The sequence below is a fragment of the Somniosus microcephalus genome, chromosome 1, assembly GCF_052327205.1.
Source record: "Somniosus microcephalus isolate GS21.2 chromosome 1, FLI_Smic_1.0, whole genome shotgun sequence".
Lineage (NCBI taxonomy): Eukaryota > Metazoa > Chordata > Chondrichthyes > Squaliformes > Somniosidae > Somniosus > Somniosus microcephalus.
The window spans coordinates 407,469,611-407,489,353 of NC_140987.1; the positions used below are offsets into that span (position 1 = coordinate 407,469,611).

Below are 19,743 nucleotides of genomic sequence, written 5' to 3' on the forward strand. Positions count from 1 at the left end.
ATACCCTTGAGAGATACAAAGATTGTCTTGAAGACATACACGGGGCAAAAAGTCTAACCCAAAGGAAAAATAAGGGTGAACGTTATATATAACGGCAAGGAAACACCAAAAATGGAGCTATATGTATTGCCAGATGGAGGACCACCACTACTAGGATGTGAATGGATCCGGAAGATACAGCTAGATTGGCATTCCATACAAGCACTGACTGTAGATGCCAAAAAGGATGATGACGTCACACCTGGACGACTGTCAAAAATGCTAACTGACGCACAAGAAGTGTTCCAGGAGGGACTCGGAACACTAAAAGGCATAACAGCGACGATCAAAATAGAGGAAAATGCAAGCCCAAAGTTTTTTAAGGCCAGACCGGTACCTTATGCAATCTGCCCAGCCGTCGAAGCAGAGCTGGAAGGTTTGGAAGGTTCAGGAGTACTGTCCAAAGTGGACTGGAGCGAGTGGGCTACACCCATCGTTCCTGTAATGAAGAGGTCATTGAGTAATATGTCTGGGGAACCAAAGAAGGTTCGCATCTGTGGGGACTTTAAGGTGACAGTGAACCCAGTCCTTCACACTGTACAATATCCGCTTCCGCGGATTGAAGATATTTTCGCCTCGCTATCTGGAGGGAAACGCTTCACTAAGATTGATCTGGCCCAGGTATACCTGCAAATGGAGGTAGACGAAGCCTCGAAACAGTACCTCATGATCAACACTCATAAAGGTCTCTACCAATACAACCGGCTGGTGTTCGGGGTAGCATCAGCTCCGGCTATTTGGCAAAGGGCAATGGAAAAAGTCCTGCAAGGGATTCCAGGGACCCAGTGTTATTTGGACAACAGCCTGGTCACGGGCGAAAATGACAGTGATCACCTCGTCAACCTGGAGCAGGTGCTCACTAGATTGAAGGAATATGGGCTCCGAGCTAATCGCCACAAATGCGAGTTTTTCCAGAAGCAGATCTCGTATTGTGGCCACGTTATTGATAAAGAGGGGTTACATAAGTCCCCTGAAAACATTGAGGCAGTAGTCAAGGCTCCAGCACCGGAAAATATGTCACAACTGAGGTCGTTCCTCGGGCTGGTGAACTACTACCATAAGTTCTTGCCGAATTTGTCTACCGTACTACACCCACTGAACACCCTACTGCAAACGGGGGTACCATGGAAGTGGAGTGACGAATGTAAATGAGCTTTCCAGAAGAGCAAAGCATTGATCACATCAAAAGAGGTGTTGGCTCATTTCAACCCAGCACTACCAATTCGGTTGGCATGTGATGCATCACCCTATGGCATTGGAGCGGTGCTGTCGCACAAATTCCCGGACGGCTCGGAGAGGCCAGTAGCCTTTGCGTCTCGGTCACTAACCTCAGCCGAGCGTAACTACGCCCAGATTGACAGGGAGGCCCTCAGCCTAGTGTGGGGAGTGAAAAAGTTCAATCACTATCTGCACGGGCAGAAGTTCACCTTGCTGACTGACCACCAACCACTTGTCTCCATCTTTAATCCAAAGAAGGGCGTTCCGGTGATGACTGCGCAACAGCTACGAAGATGGTCCCTTTTTCTAGGGGCGCACCAATATGAAATCGAGTATAAGGGCACGAAATAGCATGGAAACGCTGATGGGCTATCACGCCTGCCACTGCCTACTGCGGAGGAAGCACCAGCAGTGGATCCTGTCGAAATATTTCATTCGACTACAATTGAATGCTTGCCAGTAACTAACGCTGGTATAGAGAAGGAGACGCAAAATGACCCGACACTGTCTCGGGTATATGATTTGACGTTGAAGGGATGGCCAGCACATGGCGACTCACTGTTGCCAGCATTCTCATCCAGAAGAGAACAGCTGTCTGTATGCCAGGGGACCTTGATGTGTGGATCCCGAGTGGTAATTCCACCCAAGTTAAGGGAGAGAGTGCTCAATGAGCTTCACGAAGGTCATCTGGGAGGGGTGAAAATGAAAAGCCTTGCTAGGGCTTATGTGTGGTGGCCGGGGATCGATCAGCAAATCGAGGACCTGACAAAGAGCTGCTCAGGATGCCAGAAGGTCCAAAATGCACCACCACATGCCCCTCTACACCCATGGGAGTGGCCCTCATCTCCATGGCAACGGGTGCATATTGATTTTACTGGTCCATTCATGGACTCAATGTTTTTAATAGCCATGGGTGCGCACTCGAAATGGCCTGAGGTGATCAAAATGTCCTCCACCACCACGGAGAAAACTATTGCAGTCCTACGGACCATTTTTGCCAGGAACGGCTTGCCAGAGCAGATTTGCTCTGATAACGGACCACAGTTTGTGTCCGAAGAGTTTCAAAGATTTATGAAAAGGAATGGGGTAAGGCATTACACATCCGCTCCATATCATCCAGCCACAAATGGATTGGCTGAGAGGTTCGTACAAACCTTTAAAAAAGCAGTAAAGGCCATGTGCGATGACGACATTCCACTGCAGCATAAGGTGGACAATTTCCTGTTAGCCTACAGAAATGCAACACATGCAGTCACCAACCAGGCCCCGGCCATGATGTTCTTTAACCGAAGGTTGAGATCTTGTCTGGATTTGCTCAGACCAAATGTACGAAGAGATGTTGAGAGTAAGCAATTCCAGCACATCAATGAGAAGCCAACAAGGAGCTTCAATGTAGGGCAACCAGTCTTGGCCCGCGACTACCGAACAGAGAAATGGCAACCAGGAACGATATGCACACGGCAGGGGCCACTAATGTACACAGTGGACGTTGGGGAGAGCATCGTGAGATGCCATGCTGACCAGATCCTCGAGTCACAGGAACGAGTCAACCCCATGCCTCGCCCATACGTACCTGGTGATGAACCCGACGTACAGGTAGCATCTACCCCAGAAACAATAGCATCGGAAGCTGATGAACCAACCAATGACAGGGGGCCAGAATCGCCTCCGCACCAAGAGCAAGACACTCGGGAAAGGCGCTGTCCAGAAAGGATCAGGAAGCCTCCCCAAAGACTGAATTTATAAATAGACTATTTTCAGCTAATGTTGCATGTTAAAAGTGTTAATTGTAATTAGTTTGATATTTAATTGTTAAATGAGTGTTATGGTACTGTTAATCTAAAAGGGGAGGAATTGTAATGTATGTACCTTTAAGGGGGGAACTACTTTCTACAGCTCATGTATACTGTAGTACCGGCAGTGACCACACCTGTATATAACGCTGAGTAGTAATCTGTTGTTTCAGTTGCAGTTTGAACCACATTGAGTAAACACCTGTTGTACCGTTCTCTGCAGTCCTTTTCTTATTATTACACGGACGTAACAGGAGCCATGTCTGTGAACCAACTACAAGCCGTCGTGGCAGCTGCTGGTCATTCACCTCCCCCGTTCCGGAGCCACGAAAACATCTTTCCATACCAGAGAGTAGGAATTTCCCCACCCCCTGACTACCATTGCTCCATGAATAAAAAGGGAAGCCTCAGAGCACCTTCCTCCTATTTCAATGCCATCATTCTTCACACCCACGTGGTTTCCCTGTTTCTCAACCTACTGCTTGGCACGGCAGTGCCGCCTTCTTATCAACTCCCTGTAAGACAGACTACAGGGGCTCCCAGACAGCCCTCGGGATGCTGCCATCTAATGTTGAAAGCTCTTGGTCACCCACCCAACCAACCTAAAGGAAGGCTTGATTAAGGCTGGAGAAGAGGGACAATAAAATAAACAGTGAGCCCTCTGACGTAAGAAAACTACTAGGCACTTGGTCTAAGCGTTAAACAAAGCTTTAATCAACTGTTTCACAACATGGAGGTCTAGTTGTGTCCTTCACTAGTTCCTGTTAAGAATGTCCTGCGCAAGCTGGGCCCGTGCGCGAGTATTTATACTCTCCCTGGACAGCGCCACCCGCAGGCCGCTCAGTTGATTCATGTCACCCTCCAAATTTCTTGTCCTACTTTCAGGTCCTCCAACAGTGGCAAAGATCATAGTTAGACTACACTGTTCTACCAGTTCTGGAGTTGTACAGATACAAAGCCCAGGGGCAGAGCAGCTCTCTAAAATCTGGAGGTGGACAGGGAGTGTCTATACTAGTACAAAATCCAGAGGGTGGGAGAGGCGGCGAAGGTAGGACATCTCTGTACTGGTACAGAACCAGAGGGTAGAACTGGGCCTCTCTATACTGGTACAGTACTCAAGGTGGAGCAGGGGGCACTGTATACTGGTACAGTACTTGGGAGGTGGAGCAGGGACTCTCTCTACTGGTACAGTACTCGAGGTGGAGCAGGGGGGTCTCTATACTGGTACAAGGCTCATGGGGTGGAGCAAGGATCTGTGTAATAGTACAGAACCCATAGAGCAGAACAGTTGGTCGCTAAACTCCATAGTGTGGTGGTTTACTCTACAGGTTCTGCTCTGGACACAGCTACATTCACACCAGACTTTGCTCCCATCATTTTAATGGTCAAAACTAACCTTTTTTTTATTAGCCAATGCAGCCATACCAAGCAGTGCCAAAACAATGAAGAAAATATTTGTCTCCCCATTTGCTAAAATGGCTATATAATTGGCAGCTAAACCTTCAGACTTCAAAAGCACAGAGCACAGTAGGAAAGTAGTTGCTAGAAAACAGTGGACCAGTGCATTCCTCCAAGGGTGCTTACCAACTTCCTGTTAGTGTTGACATCAAGCTTTATAGAGGCATATTTATTCAGTGTCATCAGCCGCCTGAGGGGAAAAAAATCAAATTAGAGTAAAGATGCTTTATCCACCTGACTGATTTACAGAAATTGCCACAGCTACTCACAAATAAGGCCCCAGCTGCAAATTTTCTTCAAATTGGGATTTTTTTTGCAGGGTAAGGATGCAATATCATTGAGCAGCCTCTCTCCTGTAACACTCAGACATTTCCTGCATGACACTTGTCACTCTCTCCCACTTAAATTTCTTCCCTCCTGTCCTGATGGTGTTAACTTTTGCTGTGGTACAGTTCCACAGATGCTAGTTGGCCTCCAGTACCTTGCCCAAGTGCCCACTCTTCATCAGTGAGCCTACTATCGAGGGACCTCACAGAGAAGCCTACTGTCTTCACCTGACATCCACGTTCCATCAGGACTCACTGAATAGTGGTCAGAAACAGGAACTGGAGCAGCGCTTTCCCCTGCCTAGCCCAGGAGCGCCAAGACCAATTCTGGCACTCCTATAGTTATCGCCGCTGAGGTTAGATAACTCAGCACAGACCAAGGATCAAACCTAGTACCTTCTTGCTCTGCATATCCAATTCATCACAGTACTGATGGTTATTTCAATTCTTTGAAACACAACTTTAAGTGCTCCAGCATGTTAGTGAAATCTGAGGGGGAGGATAGGCAGAAGAATAGATAACTTCCCAACAGTGTCACACACAAGCAACACAAGTACTGATGACCATTAACCAGTTTTTCTTCTTGGGTCAACCAGACTTAGAAAGGGGCGGGGTTATGAGACTAACCGTGAATAAACTTTGAAACACAAGATCATTACCAAGTGTAAGATACTGGATTTTGAAATAACTGACGTGAATCACTTGCTGACTACAACAGTACCACAGAAAATTCCTCACATGACAAAACCACAGCACAGTGCGGGAAGTGAACTATGTTTAGTTCAAGATCAAAATCTAGTCTTCTGACACACAAGGATCCACTGAGAGACACCAGATTAATAAAAAATTGCAAGTTACCCTTTAGAAACTGGGGACATAGTCAATGTCACACAGCAATGACATGCACAGATGCCAATGTGTGTTAGGAATTACAATCTGAGGACTATTTGAATAGGATGATTTATATCGCAAAGCATTGGGGGTAGATTCTGGTCTGTACTGCCTGGGCATTAATTATCAGCTGGAAGGGGCGCAGAGAGAAAAGTTGGGCTGGGAGGATCACATGTGGGAAGGGAGCCTGCCTAATATTCATTCCATTAAATGAATGGGAAAAAAATCTGGTGGGCTAGGTTACTGGTTTTATCGCTGCGCACAGCCCAGACAATGATCGATTCGGCGTACCGCCCCATTCCGACTGTGATTGCGCTGACTGCCATTTCAACTCCTGACTTCAATTAGGTGGCTGAGATCATGGCTGGAAGCAGGTGGGTGCTGCATGAATGCATGCAAATTAGGGTCCCTCGATAGTAGGCTCACTGATGAAGATACCTTTATATGATGCAAGTGATTTTAATTGAAGCCCCACCCAGCGGCCAACCCACGGAGTATAAATTCGCAGGATTGGCTCCAGGCACTGACTCATTGGCTCAGCACCAATATTCAGCATAGCAAACTAATCAAAAAGAAATTTATTGCAGCCCCGGGGGCCGCTAGCCCCACGGTGATTTCTCTCCCCTTCCCCAGGACTGGCCACACGGTTGCAATGGACATACAGCCAGGATCCCACCAAACCCACCTAAACGAGCCTGACCCCAGAAAATAAAATTAGTCAGGGGCTTTCGATTACTGACATGTGGTTTAGCTGGCACGCCCCCCCTGACACGCGGTTTGCTGGCGCGGCCCTGGCGCGCACTTTAGCCGGCGCGGCCCCGGCACACAATTACTGACAGGAATTTTCCAGCATTAGGAACACCAGTCACCAGTTATGGAACTGCAGCTGCTTAAAGGGAATACATTATAATTTTGGATATACAACAATTTCAAAACTATTTGAGTTTGCAGGAGGGCCCAGAGTCCTCAGGTTCACCAACGAACGTATAGAAGTCCTTCTGCATGAAGTCAGGCAAAGAACAGAAGCACTGTTTGGCATGCAGCAACGATGGCCCACAAGGAGAGCAATTTAGCAGCAGCACAGGAAATAGCCAGGGCAGTCAACCACCCCACGCACAGCAACTCAGTGCAAGAAAAAGAATTAATGACCTGACCAGGACAAGCAAGGTAAGAGGAGTTATCTGCATCTTCCAAAAGTACATTTGGAATAAGTATATCTGATAATTAGTGATCTCCCCTCACACTGTGCTTACCATCAAGGCCCAGCAGCCAGCACCATGTCCTCAGCTTTTACCTGGAAGTGTTCCTTTATTCACAGTCTTGTGCTAAATCAGCCCACTAAAAGTGTCACTTGGAATCTAATTGCTTGGTGCACATACCTCAGCACACCCATTACAAGAATCAGTGTGACAGCAGGGGGTTACAGCAGCTCATGGTAATCAAATGTCATTCTCAATTTTGACATTCTTTTTGAAGTAGAAGGCAAGCCATAACACCAGAATGAGAACAAACCTCCACCCTCCCACCTCTGATGAGGAGGAAGCTCTGCTATTACTGGGGAAGGAGGCCATACACAGTGGCAGAGATGGGGAAGTAAGACAGCAGCTGCAAATTACAAGTTCCTGATTACATTTTGCTCTGTTCCTACTGTAACCCTCATTACCTGTCAGCAAATTATATCGTGCACCCTCCCACCCCATCATTACGGCTGAAAGTCATGTGAACTCTGCTCCTCAACCACCCATTCTAACCTCTCTTCCTCTTTTCTACCTCTAGATGCGTCAGAATAGGAAGAAGGAAATCCAGCCACCCCCCCGCCCCCCTGTATGTGGCCTAGCCAACACTTCACAGCGTGCACCGTCACTCACTCTATACCTCCCAAGCACCAATTCAAAAGGCATCTACACCAGAGGTGAGTGCATTAGGTGATCCACAGAGCACAAGTGAGCAAGAGCAGCTGGGGTTTGACCTTAAGGATGAAGACATTGATGATCAGAGATCCAGGACATGTCACCCTACAGCTGAAGGGCCCAAGGACCAGCTCTCACAGGTGCTGTTTTTAAAGAAGGATGCACTAAGTGTATGTGCAGGCACTGGAGACCGTGCCCGAGAGTGCATTGCAGATGGAGGAGTCCACCACACTCATGCGTTAATGTGACAGAAGACTTTGCAACACCCTGGTACATATGGGAGCTCCAGAGCTAACTGCAGCAGAGGTCTCCATAACAGTGCCCCAAGGGCAATCTGTGCATCTGCTATAGGTGCTCAATTACTGATGTCAATCCAGACATCCACTTACTGACCCTGACCTAGACATCTACTTGCTGATCTGGGTCAAGCTGACCATTACTGACCCTGAATGATCCAGACATTGCTTACCCCATAATCTAGCCAAGCCAGCTCATTATTGGCCCAAGCCAAATCTGCTGATTACTGACCCCCAGCTAACTGCACTCATGGAACCATACCAAAGCAAGAGTTGGCACCTTTAGGAAAAGGGGAGCGGGCAAAATTATAAAGGTTCACAAACAGTTACCTGCACACAGATTTCACAGAATCCCGGTCAAGAAAATCATGATCCTTCTTGACAGCTGTGATGTCGATGGGAAACTGGGAGTCTGCAATACAAGAAAACAAACAAATTTACATATCTGCTCTTCGCATACTCCATGTACTTGGTTATAGTGAAATAAATCTGTCCGTTTTTCGCTGGAAATTATTCAATCATATTTTTTTCTCACACCAGCTTTTGTCCCTCTAGGTTCTGACAAAGGACCGCAGACATGAAACGTTAGCCTAACCTTTTTCTTCTCTTCTCCACAGATTCTGCCTGCCCTGCTGAATGTTTCCAACATTTTTTGTCTTTATTTTGTCCCTTCTTCAGGTGCGGACTCATACTGGGGTATGTAGTGTATGTACCTTTAAGGGGAGAACTACTTTTTACAGCTCCTGTATACTGTAGTACCGGCAGTGACCACACCTGTATATAAACCCTGAGTAGGGATCTGTACGTTTAGTTTCAGAGTAACCCTCATTCAGTAAATACCTGTTGATTGTTCCCTGCAGTCTCGTGTCTAGTTATTGAAGGGCACACAACACCAAAATACACGGATCTAACATTGGCGACGAGGCAGATTCGAACCTACCTGCAACTCTGCATTACCTCCCAGGGATTCGCTCCTGGAGAACAGTGGAAGAAAGTTGAGGCCAGAAGCACGGGCGTCGACCACAAGCAACTGCCCAGTCATCCAGCAGAGATTTGAGCATCGCAGGGGAGGCTGCTGAGAGCTGGGCTTGGTTCTCCAGTCACGGTGGTCCAGCGAAACGGGCTGGTAACAGGTACGGCGCAGACCCTTCCCGGACAGCGGCGGCTAGAGCCGACCGATGGCACAAAAAAGGCCGAGCAGCGTCAACGGGAGAAGAGAGAGGGTAGAGCGCACAGGGCGCAGCCAGTGTTCAGGACCGAGCGGCGTCGACGGGAGAAGAGAGAGGGTAGAGCGCACAGGGCGCAGCCGGTGTTCAGGACCGAACGGCGTCGACGGGAGAAGAGAGAGGGTAGAGCGCACAGGGCGCAGCCGGTGTTCAGGACCGAACGGCGTCGACGGGAGAAGAGAGAGAGGCGCGAAGGAAAACGCGCAGAGCGCAGCCGGTGTTCAAGGGACGAGCAGCGTCAGCGGGGAAGAAAGGGAGAGCGCGGGGAAAATGCCATTTTGAGCCGCAGCGGAGAAGAAGGGAGAGCGCGGGAAAACGCCATTTTGAGCCGCAGCGGAGAAGGGAGAGCGCGGGGAAAACGCCATTTTGAGCCGCAAGAAGAAGGGAAAGCGCGGGAAAACGCCATTTTGAGCCAGTCTAACCACACCCAGGGATGCCGAAGAGTGGCAGTATCACAGCGTTCGACAATAAAGTCGAAGATTGGATGACATATGTCGAACGCATAGAAGTGTACTGCAAGGCGAATGAAGTGCCAGATGAGAGGAAAGCGCTGGTATTGTTGAATTCCATGGGTGCAAAAACGTATGGCTTACTGTGAAACCTAGTAACCCCAGAGAAGCCAGTGGAAAAGGATTTTGGAAACATAGTGTCAATCCTACAGAACCACTTAAACCCCACACCGCTGCTGATAGCAGAAAGATTTAAGTTTCACAAAAGGAACCAGCATAAAGATGAAAGTAATGCTGAGTATTTAACGGAACTGCGCAAGCTATCGAAACACTGCCAGTTTGGAACGGGACTAGCAGATACTTTAAGGGACAAGTTTGTGTGTGGGCTTCAAAGTGAAGGAACCCAGAAACGGCTTCTATCAGAAAAGGATCTTACGCTGGACAAGGCTTTCAGCATGGCAGTATCACACAAAGCAGCCGCACGGGGCGCTGCAGAGATACAACGGAGACCGCAAGAATATGGCACAAATGAAATGTCATACGGAACAGTGAAGTGCTATCGCTGCGGCAGAACAACACACAACCATAATGAATGCTGGTTCAAGGACAAAGTGTGCAGACAGTGTGGAAAAGTAGGACACATAGCAAGAGTCTGCAGGTCGGGAAAGAAAACCAGCAGCAAGAAATCTCCACAGGAGAAGTACAAGAAGGTCCATAAGGTGACGGCGAGTAGTTCAGACGAACAGAAAAGTGATACAGACTCCGGAAGCAAGGAGCTGGGTTGTCTGAAACTACATAAGGTGATCCAAACGGAGGATCACCAAACTATCTGGGTCACGCTCAAGATAGCTGGAGTCCAAGTGAAAATGGAATTGGACACAGGATCAGCCCTAACAATCATAAACCGAAGGGACTACGAGCGGCTATTCTCACATATACCCTTGAGAGACACAGAGATTGTCTTGAAGGCGTACACGGGGCAAAAAGTCTACCCCAAAGGAAAAATAAGGGTGAACGTTGGATATAACGGTAAGGAAACACCAAAAATGGACCTATATGTATTGCCAGATGGAGGACCACCACTACTAGGATGTGAATGAATCCAGAAGATACAGCTAGGTTGGCATTCCATACAAGCACTGACTGTAGATGCCAAAAAGGATGACGACGCCACACCTGGACCACTGTCAAAAATGCTAACTGACGCACAAGAAGTGTTCCAGGAGGGACTTGGAACACTAAAAGGCATAACAGCAACGATCAAAATAGAGGAAAATGCAAGCCCAAAGTTTTTTAAGGCCAGACCGGTGCCTTATGCGATCCGCCCAGCCGTCGAAGCAGAGCTGGAAGGTTTGGAACGTTCAGGAGTACTGTCCAAAGTGGACTGGAGTGAGTGGGCCACACCCATCGTTCCTGTAATGAAGAGGTCGTTGAGTAATACGCCTGGGGAACCAAAGAAAGTTCGCATCTGTGGGGACTTTAAGGTGACAGTGAACCCAGTCCTTCGCACGGTACAATATCCGCTTCCGCGGATTGAAGATATTTTCGCCTCGCTATCTGGAGGGAAACGCTTCACTAAGATTGATCTGGCCCAGGCATACCTGCAAATGGAGGTAGAAGAAGCCTTGAAACAGTACCTCACGATCAACACTCATAAAGCTCTCTACCAATACAACCGGCTGGTGTTCGGGGTAGCATCAGCTCCGGCTATTTGGCAAAGGGCAATGGATCAAGTCCTGCAAGGGATTCCAGGGACCCAGTGTTATTTGGACGACAGCCTGGTCACGGGCGAAAATGACAGTGCTCACCTTGCCAACCTGGAGCAGGTGCTCACTAGATTGAAGGAATATGGGCTCCGAGCAAATCGCCACTAATGCGAGTTTTTCCAGAAGCAGATCTCGTATTGTGGCCACGTTATTGATGAAGAGGGGTTACATAAGTCCCCTGAAAAGATTGAGGCAGTAGTCAAGGCTCCAGCACCGGAAAATATGTCACAACTGAGGTCGTTCCTTGGGCTGGTGAACTACTACCATAAGTTCTTGCCGAATTTGTCTGCAGTACTACACCCACTGAACACCCTACTGCAAATGGGGGTACCATGGAAGTGGAATGACGAATGTAAACGAGCTTTCCAGAAGTGCAAAGAATTGATCACATCAAAAGAGGTGTTGGCTCATTTCAACCCAGCACTACCAATTCGGTTGGCGTGTGATGCATCACCCTATGGCATTGGAGCGGTGCTGTCGCACAAGTTCCCGGATGGCTCGGAGAGGCCGGTAGCCTTTGCGTCTCGGTCACTAACCTCAGCCGAGCGTAACTACACCCAGATTGACAGGGAGGCCCTCAGTCTAGTGTGGGGAGTGAAAAAGTTCAACCACTATCTGCACGGGCAGAAGTTCACCTTGCTGACTGATCACCAACCACTTGTCTCCATCTTTAATCCAAAGAAGGGCGTGCCGGTGATGACTGCGCAACGGCTACAAAGATGGTCCCTTTTTCTAGGGGCGAACCAATATGAAATCGAGTATAAGGGCACGAAACAGCATGGAAACGCTGATGGGCTATCACGCCTGCCACTGCCTACTGCGGAGGAAGCACCAGCAGTGGACCCTGTCAAAATATTTCATTCGACTATAATTGAACGCTTGCCAGTAACTAACGCTGATATAGAGAAGGAGACCCGAAATGACCCGACACTGTCTCGGATATATGACTTGACGGTGAAGGGATGGCCAACACATGGCGACTCAACTGTTGCCAGCATTCTCATCCAGAAGAGAACAGCTGTCAGTATGCCAGGGGACCTTGATGTGTGGATCCCAAGTGGTAATTCCACCCAAGTTAAGGGAGAGAGTGCTCAATGAGCTTCACGAAGGCCATCTGGGAGGGGGGAAAATGAAAAGCCTTGCTAGGTCTTATGTGTGGTGGCCGGGGATCGATCAGCAAATCGAGGACCTGACGAAGAGCTGCTCAGGATGCCAGAAGGTCCAAAATGCACCACCACATGCCCCTCTACACCCATGGGAGTGGCCCTCATCTCCATGGCAACGGGTGCATATGGATTTTGCTGGTCCATTCATGGACTCAATGTTTTTAATAGCCGTGGGTGCGCACTCGAAATGGCCTGAGGTGATCAAAATGTCGTCCACCACCACGGAGAAAACTATTGCAGTCCTACGGACCATATTTGCCAGGAACGGCTTGCCAGAGCAGATTTGCTCTGATAACGGACCACAGTTTGTGTCCGAAGAGTTTCGAAGATTCATGAAAAGGAATGGGGTAAGGCATTACACATCCGCCCCGTATCATCCAGCCACAAATGGATTGGCTGAGAGGTTCGTACAAACCTTTAAGAAAGCAGTAAGGGCCATGTGCAATGACGACATTCCACTGCAGCATAAGGTGGACAATTTCCTGTTAGCCTACAGAAATGCGACACATGCAGTCACCAACCAGACCCCGGCCATGATGTTCTTTAACCGAAGGTTGAGATCTCGTCTGGATTTGCTCAGACCAAATGTACGAAGAGATGTTGAGAATAAGCAATTCCAGCACATCAATGAGAAGCCAACAAGGAGCTTCAATGTAGGGCAACCAGTCTTGGCCCGCGACTACCGAACAGAGAAATGGCAACCAGGAACGATATGCACACGGCAGGGGCCACTAATGTACACAGTGGATGTTGGGGAGAACATTGAGAGATGCCATGTCGACCAGATCCTAGAGTCACAGGAACGAGTCAACCCCATGCCTCGCGCACCTGGTGATGAACCCAACATACAGGTAGCATCTACCCCAGAAACAGTAGCATCGGAAGCTGATGAACCAACTGATGACAGGGGGCTTCCGCACCCAGAACAAGACACTCAGGAAAGGCGCTATCCAGAAAGGATCAGGAAGCCGCCCCAAAGACTGAATTTATAAATGGACTATTTGCAGTTAATGTGCATGTTAAAAGTGTTAATTGTTAAATGAATGTTATGGTACTGTCAATCTAAAAGGGGAGGAATTGTAGTGTATGTACCTTTAAGGGGAGAACTACTTTTTACAGCTCCTGTATACTGTAGTACCGGCAGTGACCACACCAGTATATAAACCCTGAGTAGGGATCTGTACGTTTAGTTTTAGAGTAACCCTCATCCAGTAAATACCTGTTGATTGTTCCCTGCAGTCTCGTGTCTAGTTATTGAAGGACACACAACATCAAAATACACGGATCTAACAGGGTACAGTTCCATCGACACCAGGAACTTTCCAGTAGCTCATTCAAGTGGCCATTTTTCATATCTAAGCCTAGACAATAGTGGCAATTTTCCAAGTTTGCACCCTCAGAAGAAAGCCTCGTCCATTGGGAGTCTATACTGAAAATCTAGACACACACACACCATGCATGATTTTCCAATTACTTCAATTAATGGTCAGAAAATCGTCCACACCACACACCTGAATATCCAATATGCATTTCTAGCAGGTGAGATGCAAAGTCATTAAATTACCCCTAATGAATATTGGCAGGTTATATGAGCATGGAAGAACACATGACAGAGATCTACTATCATGAGGAGGGTCAATCACACAATGACAGAACTGCAGTATAGTGGGTCAGTCGGTTGCACAGTGCCAGAGCTGCAGTATCATGGGATCAGTCAGTTATAGAACTGTCATTCAAAATCTAAAGAGATATAAATGTGGCAAATAATGTAGAAAATTATAACTACAATGGTGTCACTGAAATCACCAAAACAGGACCAGCCTTTTTAGTGCTGTGGTAGATTAAAGACACTGCATTGCAGGAGTGGACTCAGCTCAGGTCGATGAGGTGGGGGAATAGTGCAAGAATCCTAAGGCCTCAGAGCAAATAAAGGTAGTTTTGTATGGCAGGGATTGACAAGGACTGAGGAAAACCAAAGGCCAACATAAGCAAAACATAATTTCAGAACTTTCAGCACCTCCAAACCAGTTCAAACAGGAGATTTAACAAGTATCACACTGGAAAGCCAGGCAGCAACGTCTGGGATTTTTCTGGGATGGAAGCAATTTTCCCAAAGGGAGCAGATGTATGTGCTTTCACTGGGGCGGGAGTTGTTAGCCTGAGGGTGAAAACTGATTAATGGAGAGGAGATTTGGCTGAAGAACATTTCCCAATATGCTCTACTTCCAGTAATTGTTCTCTGCCGACCCTCCCAGGGTCATTTAAAGTTACAGTCAAGCCTTTATTGCACTTAAAATGTTTGCTTAAATTATTATATATATATATTTTAATTAAAGTGCTCACTTAAGGAGTTTTTGTATAGAGCTTTAAAACAGGAAGCTCCATTACAGTAGATAATAAATATTTAAAAGGAAAGTAGTTGTAAATGTTAACCATTTGTGAACTCAGTTTTATTGATGGTTTATAAATTCCAAAAGCGGGCGCACAAGGGGCAGGGCGCACGTGCCTGTTCAGGTGGTCCCTGCACCCACATGATATTGGTACTGGGATCTCAATATAATGGGTCATGCCTGATTGTGTGGAGGGGGGCAGGAAATCAGGTGTCTCTGACGCCACTTAAAGGCAGTCTGCACCTCTTAAAGGGGAGGTGCAGATAGGAGGGAACGCTTCTGAAGAGAATAATGACTGTAGGAACTGCAGATAGGGCCCCCAGTGTTTTCAATGTCACTTTGGAGGCCCGAGTCTAGGCAGTGGACAAGAGAGAGATCCAGCTACCCCCCCCCCCCCGCCCGCAGGGTGCAGAAAGACCTCCTGGCAACACCCCCGTCATCAGTGGGAAGAGGTGGCTGAGGAGTTTAATACAAGGAGCTTAGCTTGCAGGATATGGCTGCAATGCCAAATAACGTTTTGTGTCACGACAGACACTGGGGAGGTACCAGTAGATTGGAAACAAGCCAAAATGGTGCCCATATTCAAAAAGGATGACAAAACAGAAATGGCAGCTGCAGACCCATTAGTCTTACTCACATTCAATGCTAAGTAATAGAATTGATTATTCGGAGTAAGGCCAAGGGTCATCTGTACAATAAGTGTCTAGTAAGTAGCAGTCAAAATGGATTCAGAAGGGGAAGATCCTGCCTAACCAACATCCTCAATTTGTTGCAGGAAGTGTCAACCTAAGTGGACTGTGGGAAGCCCTACAATGTGGTATACCTAGATTTACAACAGGCTTTTCACAAATCCACGTTAAGGCTATCGCAAGGAATTTCCCAATCAGCTGCCATAATTTCCGCGGAAGATCGGCAGAAACCCCATTTACACCTCTATCTGGGATTTCCGCAGATTTTCCAAAGTTGCAGTGGTCGATCGGGAGAATCCCCGAGCAAATTCCCAGCATATTAGTCAAACTCAGTGTTAGGGGTCCAAGCTATGAGACTAGAGAAACATGGGATTTTCAGCCGAGGAAGGAGGCATCCCAAGAGCTGATCCTATAAAAGGTACTCAAGAGTACAGAAAAAGTTAAGCCAGAATATTATTCTAAATTAAATTGTGGAGTAGAACAAGAGGACACAGGTTCAAACTAGTAAAATGTAATTTTAGGACTGGCATCAGGAAATTCTTCTTCACACAATGTGTAATCAACATGTGGAACTAGTTCCAGATAGAATAATAGAGGCAAAAATTTTGGAACCATCCAAGAATCAACAGGATGCTAAAATGAGCAGAGGGGAGTGGCGGGGGTGGGATTGGTTGTTAGGATCTCTTTGGGTGAATGAAGGCTAAATAGCCTTCCTCATCCATAATTATCTAGTGGCCTTATGAACTACAAATTAAAAAATAATACTTTATATGTGCTCACCTTGAGAAATACCCTCTTGAGGGAAATTAAGAGAAAGACAGTTGAGGGGAAAGGAAGAGGCACAGATACCCTGTTTGTGTCTAATTTAGGAGCACAACATAATCAAGTGTGCGTCCTAAGGAGAGCAGGTGTGGTCCTCGTCCCCAGTTGTATCTGCACGTGGCAGATTTTAAACAAATTACTTAGAATCGCACAGCCACAGTTTCCTGATCAGCCTCTCCGCCTACATTCTTTTCAAAAAACAAATAAAACAAATAAATAAATAAGGCACAAAGGCCACACCCACCTTCATAGAGCTGTGCATACTGAGGAAATCCTGCTGCCCGCAGCCAATCACAAGCCTCCTTAGCCTCGAGTTCTATAAAAAAGACAGACTTCAGTAAATTAGCTCTTGCAGAACCACACAGTTGCAAGTTGCTCCTTACCAGTGTGAAAACAGCAAAACAAAAAAATCTTGTTAGGCTCCACACGAGCCTCCTCCCACCCCGCTTCATCTAACCCCATCAGCATACCCTTCTATTCTTTTCTCCCTCATGTGCTTATCTAGCTTCCACTTAAATGCATCTATGCTATTTGCCTCAAATATTCCTTGTGGTCATGTGTTCCACAGTCTTACCACTCTTTGGGTAAAGAAGTTTCTCCTGAATTTCCTATTGGATTCATTAGTGAATATCTTGTATTTATGGCCCCTAGTTTTTGAAACCCCTACAAGTGGAAACATCTTCTCTATGTCTACCCTATCAAACCCCTTCTTCATTTTAAAACCCTCTGTCAGGTCACCTCTCAGCCTTCTCTTTTATAGAGAAAAAGAGCCCCAGCCTGTTCACTCTTTCTTGATAGTTATAACCTCCGTATTCCTTTATTCAGAGGAGTTGACATTGCTATGGTCAGTGTTCCTATCACTGTTCTTCTCAGTTTCCTCCTAAACTCCAAATATGTCTTCCTCCTTTCTGCATTCTCACTATGTTGAAATCATCGCACCATTTCTTACTTCTTACTCTAACTCCTTCTTTCCCAGGACCTAAACAATATGGAACATCTTGCCTCTCTCGAACTTCTGTTTTTCTGACAATCTATAAACTTTTAAAACCAAAACTTGGCATCATTTAGTCACTACTTCTTGATTTATCCCCTCTTCTCTCCTCTTTTCAATATTGATGGTGTCTTGCAAAATGAGCCTTAGCTCGTCACCTTGGTTTCTCAGCAGGAAAAAATAAATAAATTGTTCCTCTCGACGTGAGCAATTTTATTATTAGGGAATGGGAGCCTTTCTGCCCAGCATCAGCATCAAGCACCCTCTATCCCACCAAGCTCTCAAATGTCAGGTAGAGCACCAGTCAGAGCAGAGTAAAGCTTTTGCTATTGTGTGTCATTCTTATCCAGTGAGGTTTGAATTCTTCTGGTTGCTATGGGCAACAACATTTGTGAATGTACAAGATGAATAGAACTGTTGAAATTGTCTTCATGTCTACAGGTTTGACAGCACTGTAATGGTTAGAGATATTAGTGTCTGCATAATGGCATACAGGCAGATATAATACAGTCTGTATGCACAGAAACATTACAGATACAGTACGGGTGGAGGTACCACAATCTAGACAATGCTGTACAGGCAGTTGCCACAGTCTGGAGAAGAGTGTGTGGGTCTTCTTTACATTTTGTCAGCTTCTCCTGAAGGTACTGACTGATGCTGGATATAGTTCCAAACACACCAGGCACTCTCCAGCGTGAGCCAAGGTCGTGCCAGCAGGATAGTCAACCATCGAAGGCTAGTCACAAACCTTCACTTTTCAACAAGATTCACTGAATAGCGATAAGATGATCTATGGCTGATTTTCTCTCCTAGCCCAAGGACACAGAAGTGAACAGTAGAGCCCAAATACCACCCTAGTTGAGATAGAGCAGGAATCAAACACAGGGCCTTCTAGCTCAGCTGTTCATTGCATGAATGCACTGCATCACTGGGGGGGCTTCTTTTTCTCAGTTTCATTTCTCAAACATTTCATCAAATTGATTCTCTTTTGTATGACACATTTTATATTCACTCACTTTCTTGTGTACACAAAGACCATTTGTGGTAAGTATGTATCACAGAAGATTGAGCAATACACAGTGAAGCTTTTTTAACCAATCATTCTCTACTCACCCATAAAAACATCGAGAATATCTAGATCCATATCTCAAGATCCTGTGCTCAGTGCACGTCCAATATTTAAGGTGGAAACAGAATCAAAGCAATGTGGATGTGGGTACTTCCAAGGAACTTGTTTTCCCTCGAGCTTCTGTGAGTTTGATCCGACATTATGACACAGAGATAAGGACAGCCAGGCCCACACTTAACTAATGTCACAGATCAGCCCATCAGATAAAACCACTTCCACTGTGTAGGACTGACCTCAGACTATAGAATGCAACATGTGGAACCTGTGCACACTTCATACAGGATCTGAACTACACAGTATACAACTCACAATGGACTGAAGACTTCAGCTCATCAAAGGCTATCTGAGAGATAACGACATGCAAATATACAGGCAGTATACAGTCATTATACTGTCAAAGGTCTTTCAGGCACCTATACTGGACAGCTGCTACCAGTATAATAAGCCAAGCAGAATGTTACACGGGGCGCTGTACCGTGCGCTACACGGGGCAAATTTTTGGTTTGCATTTGAGGTTAGTCAATGTTCGAAGCTAAAGGAGATTTCTCATTTGCAAGTACTATCCATAACTCTGGGCCTACTGTCAAGAATCATTGGTTTAGCTAATCTTAAAGCTCTTCAGTTTGCCTTGAAATAAAATCAGAAGAGGTACCTTCCTGACTTCAGCCTCACTGCCTGTATTTCATGGTCTCTGTGGGTTTCCTGTTTACTATGGGATTCAGCAGCAAACAGGTTTCAAACATCTTTCAACTGGACAAGCAGACTGCCGTGAGGGCAAGCCTTGTAGTAGAAATGGGGGGGAAAGGAGTTACAGTATAGTAAAGACTAGGGTGGCCAGGTTACAGTGAAGTCTAGGGAGCCAGGGTTACAGCACAGTGTAAACTAGGAGAGGGGATGGGGATCATAGCAGAGTGAAGACTATGGAGGTATGGGGTTTCAGCACAGTAATAAACTGGGACAGCCAGGGGAACCAGGGTTATAGCACAGTGAAGTTAGTAACTGGGATTACAGCACAGTAATAAATTGGGAGGGGCAGGGTCGCAGCACAGTGAAAACTGGGTGACAAGATTACAACACAAAGACGACTTGGGAGAAGAGGAAATTAGGTTAGAATATAGTGTAAACCTGCGTTGACAGATTTAGACGTGATAAAGTGTACAGCTTGACCAACAGGCACAGATGAC

At 46.6% G+C, this 19,743-nt stretch overlaps 1 protein-coding gene across 3 annotated transcripts in view; it reads right to left on the reverse strand.

Moving 5' to 3' along the window:
* The window catches only part of stard8 (StAR related lipid transfer domain containing 8), a 136,674-nt gene that overhangs the window by 32,405 nt on the left and 84,526 nt on the right, over nt 1–19,743 (reverse strand). For all 3 annotated transcript variants that reach the window (XM_085998416.1, XM_085998426.1, XM_085998406.1), the window contains 3 exons: nt 16,684–16,755; nt 8,262–8,343; nt 4,635–4,698 (listed from right to left, as the gene is read on the reverse strand). In XM_085998416.1, coding sequence (XP_085854542.1) covers nt 4,635–4,698; nt 8,262–8,343; nt 16,684–16,755 — 218 coding nt within the window. The remainder of the gene's footprint in view (nt 1–4,634; nt 4,699–8,261; nt 8,344–16,683; nt 16,756–19,743) is intronic.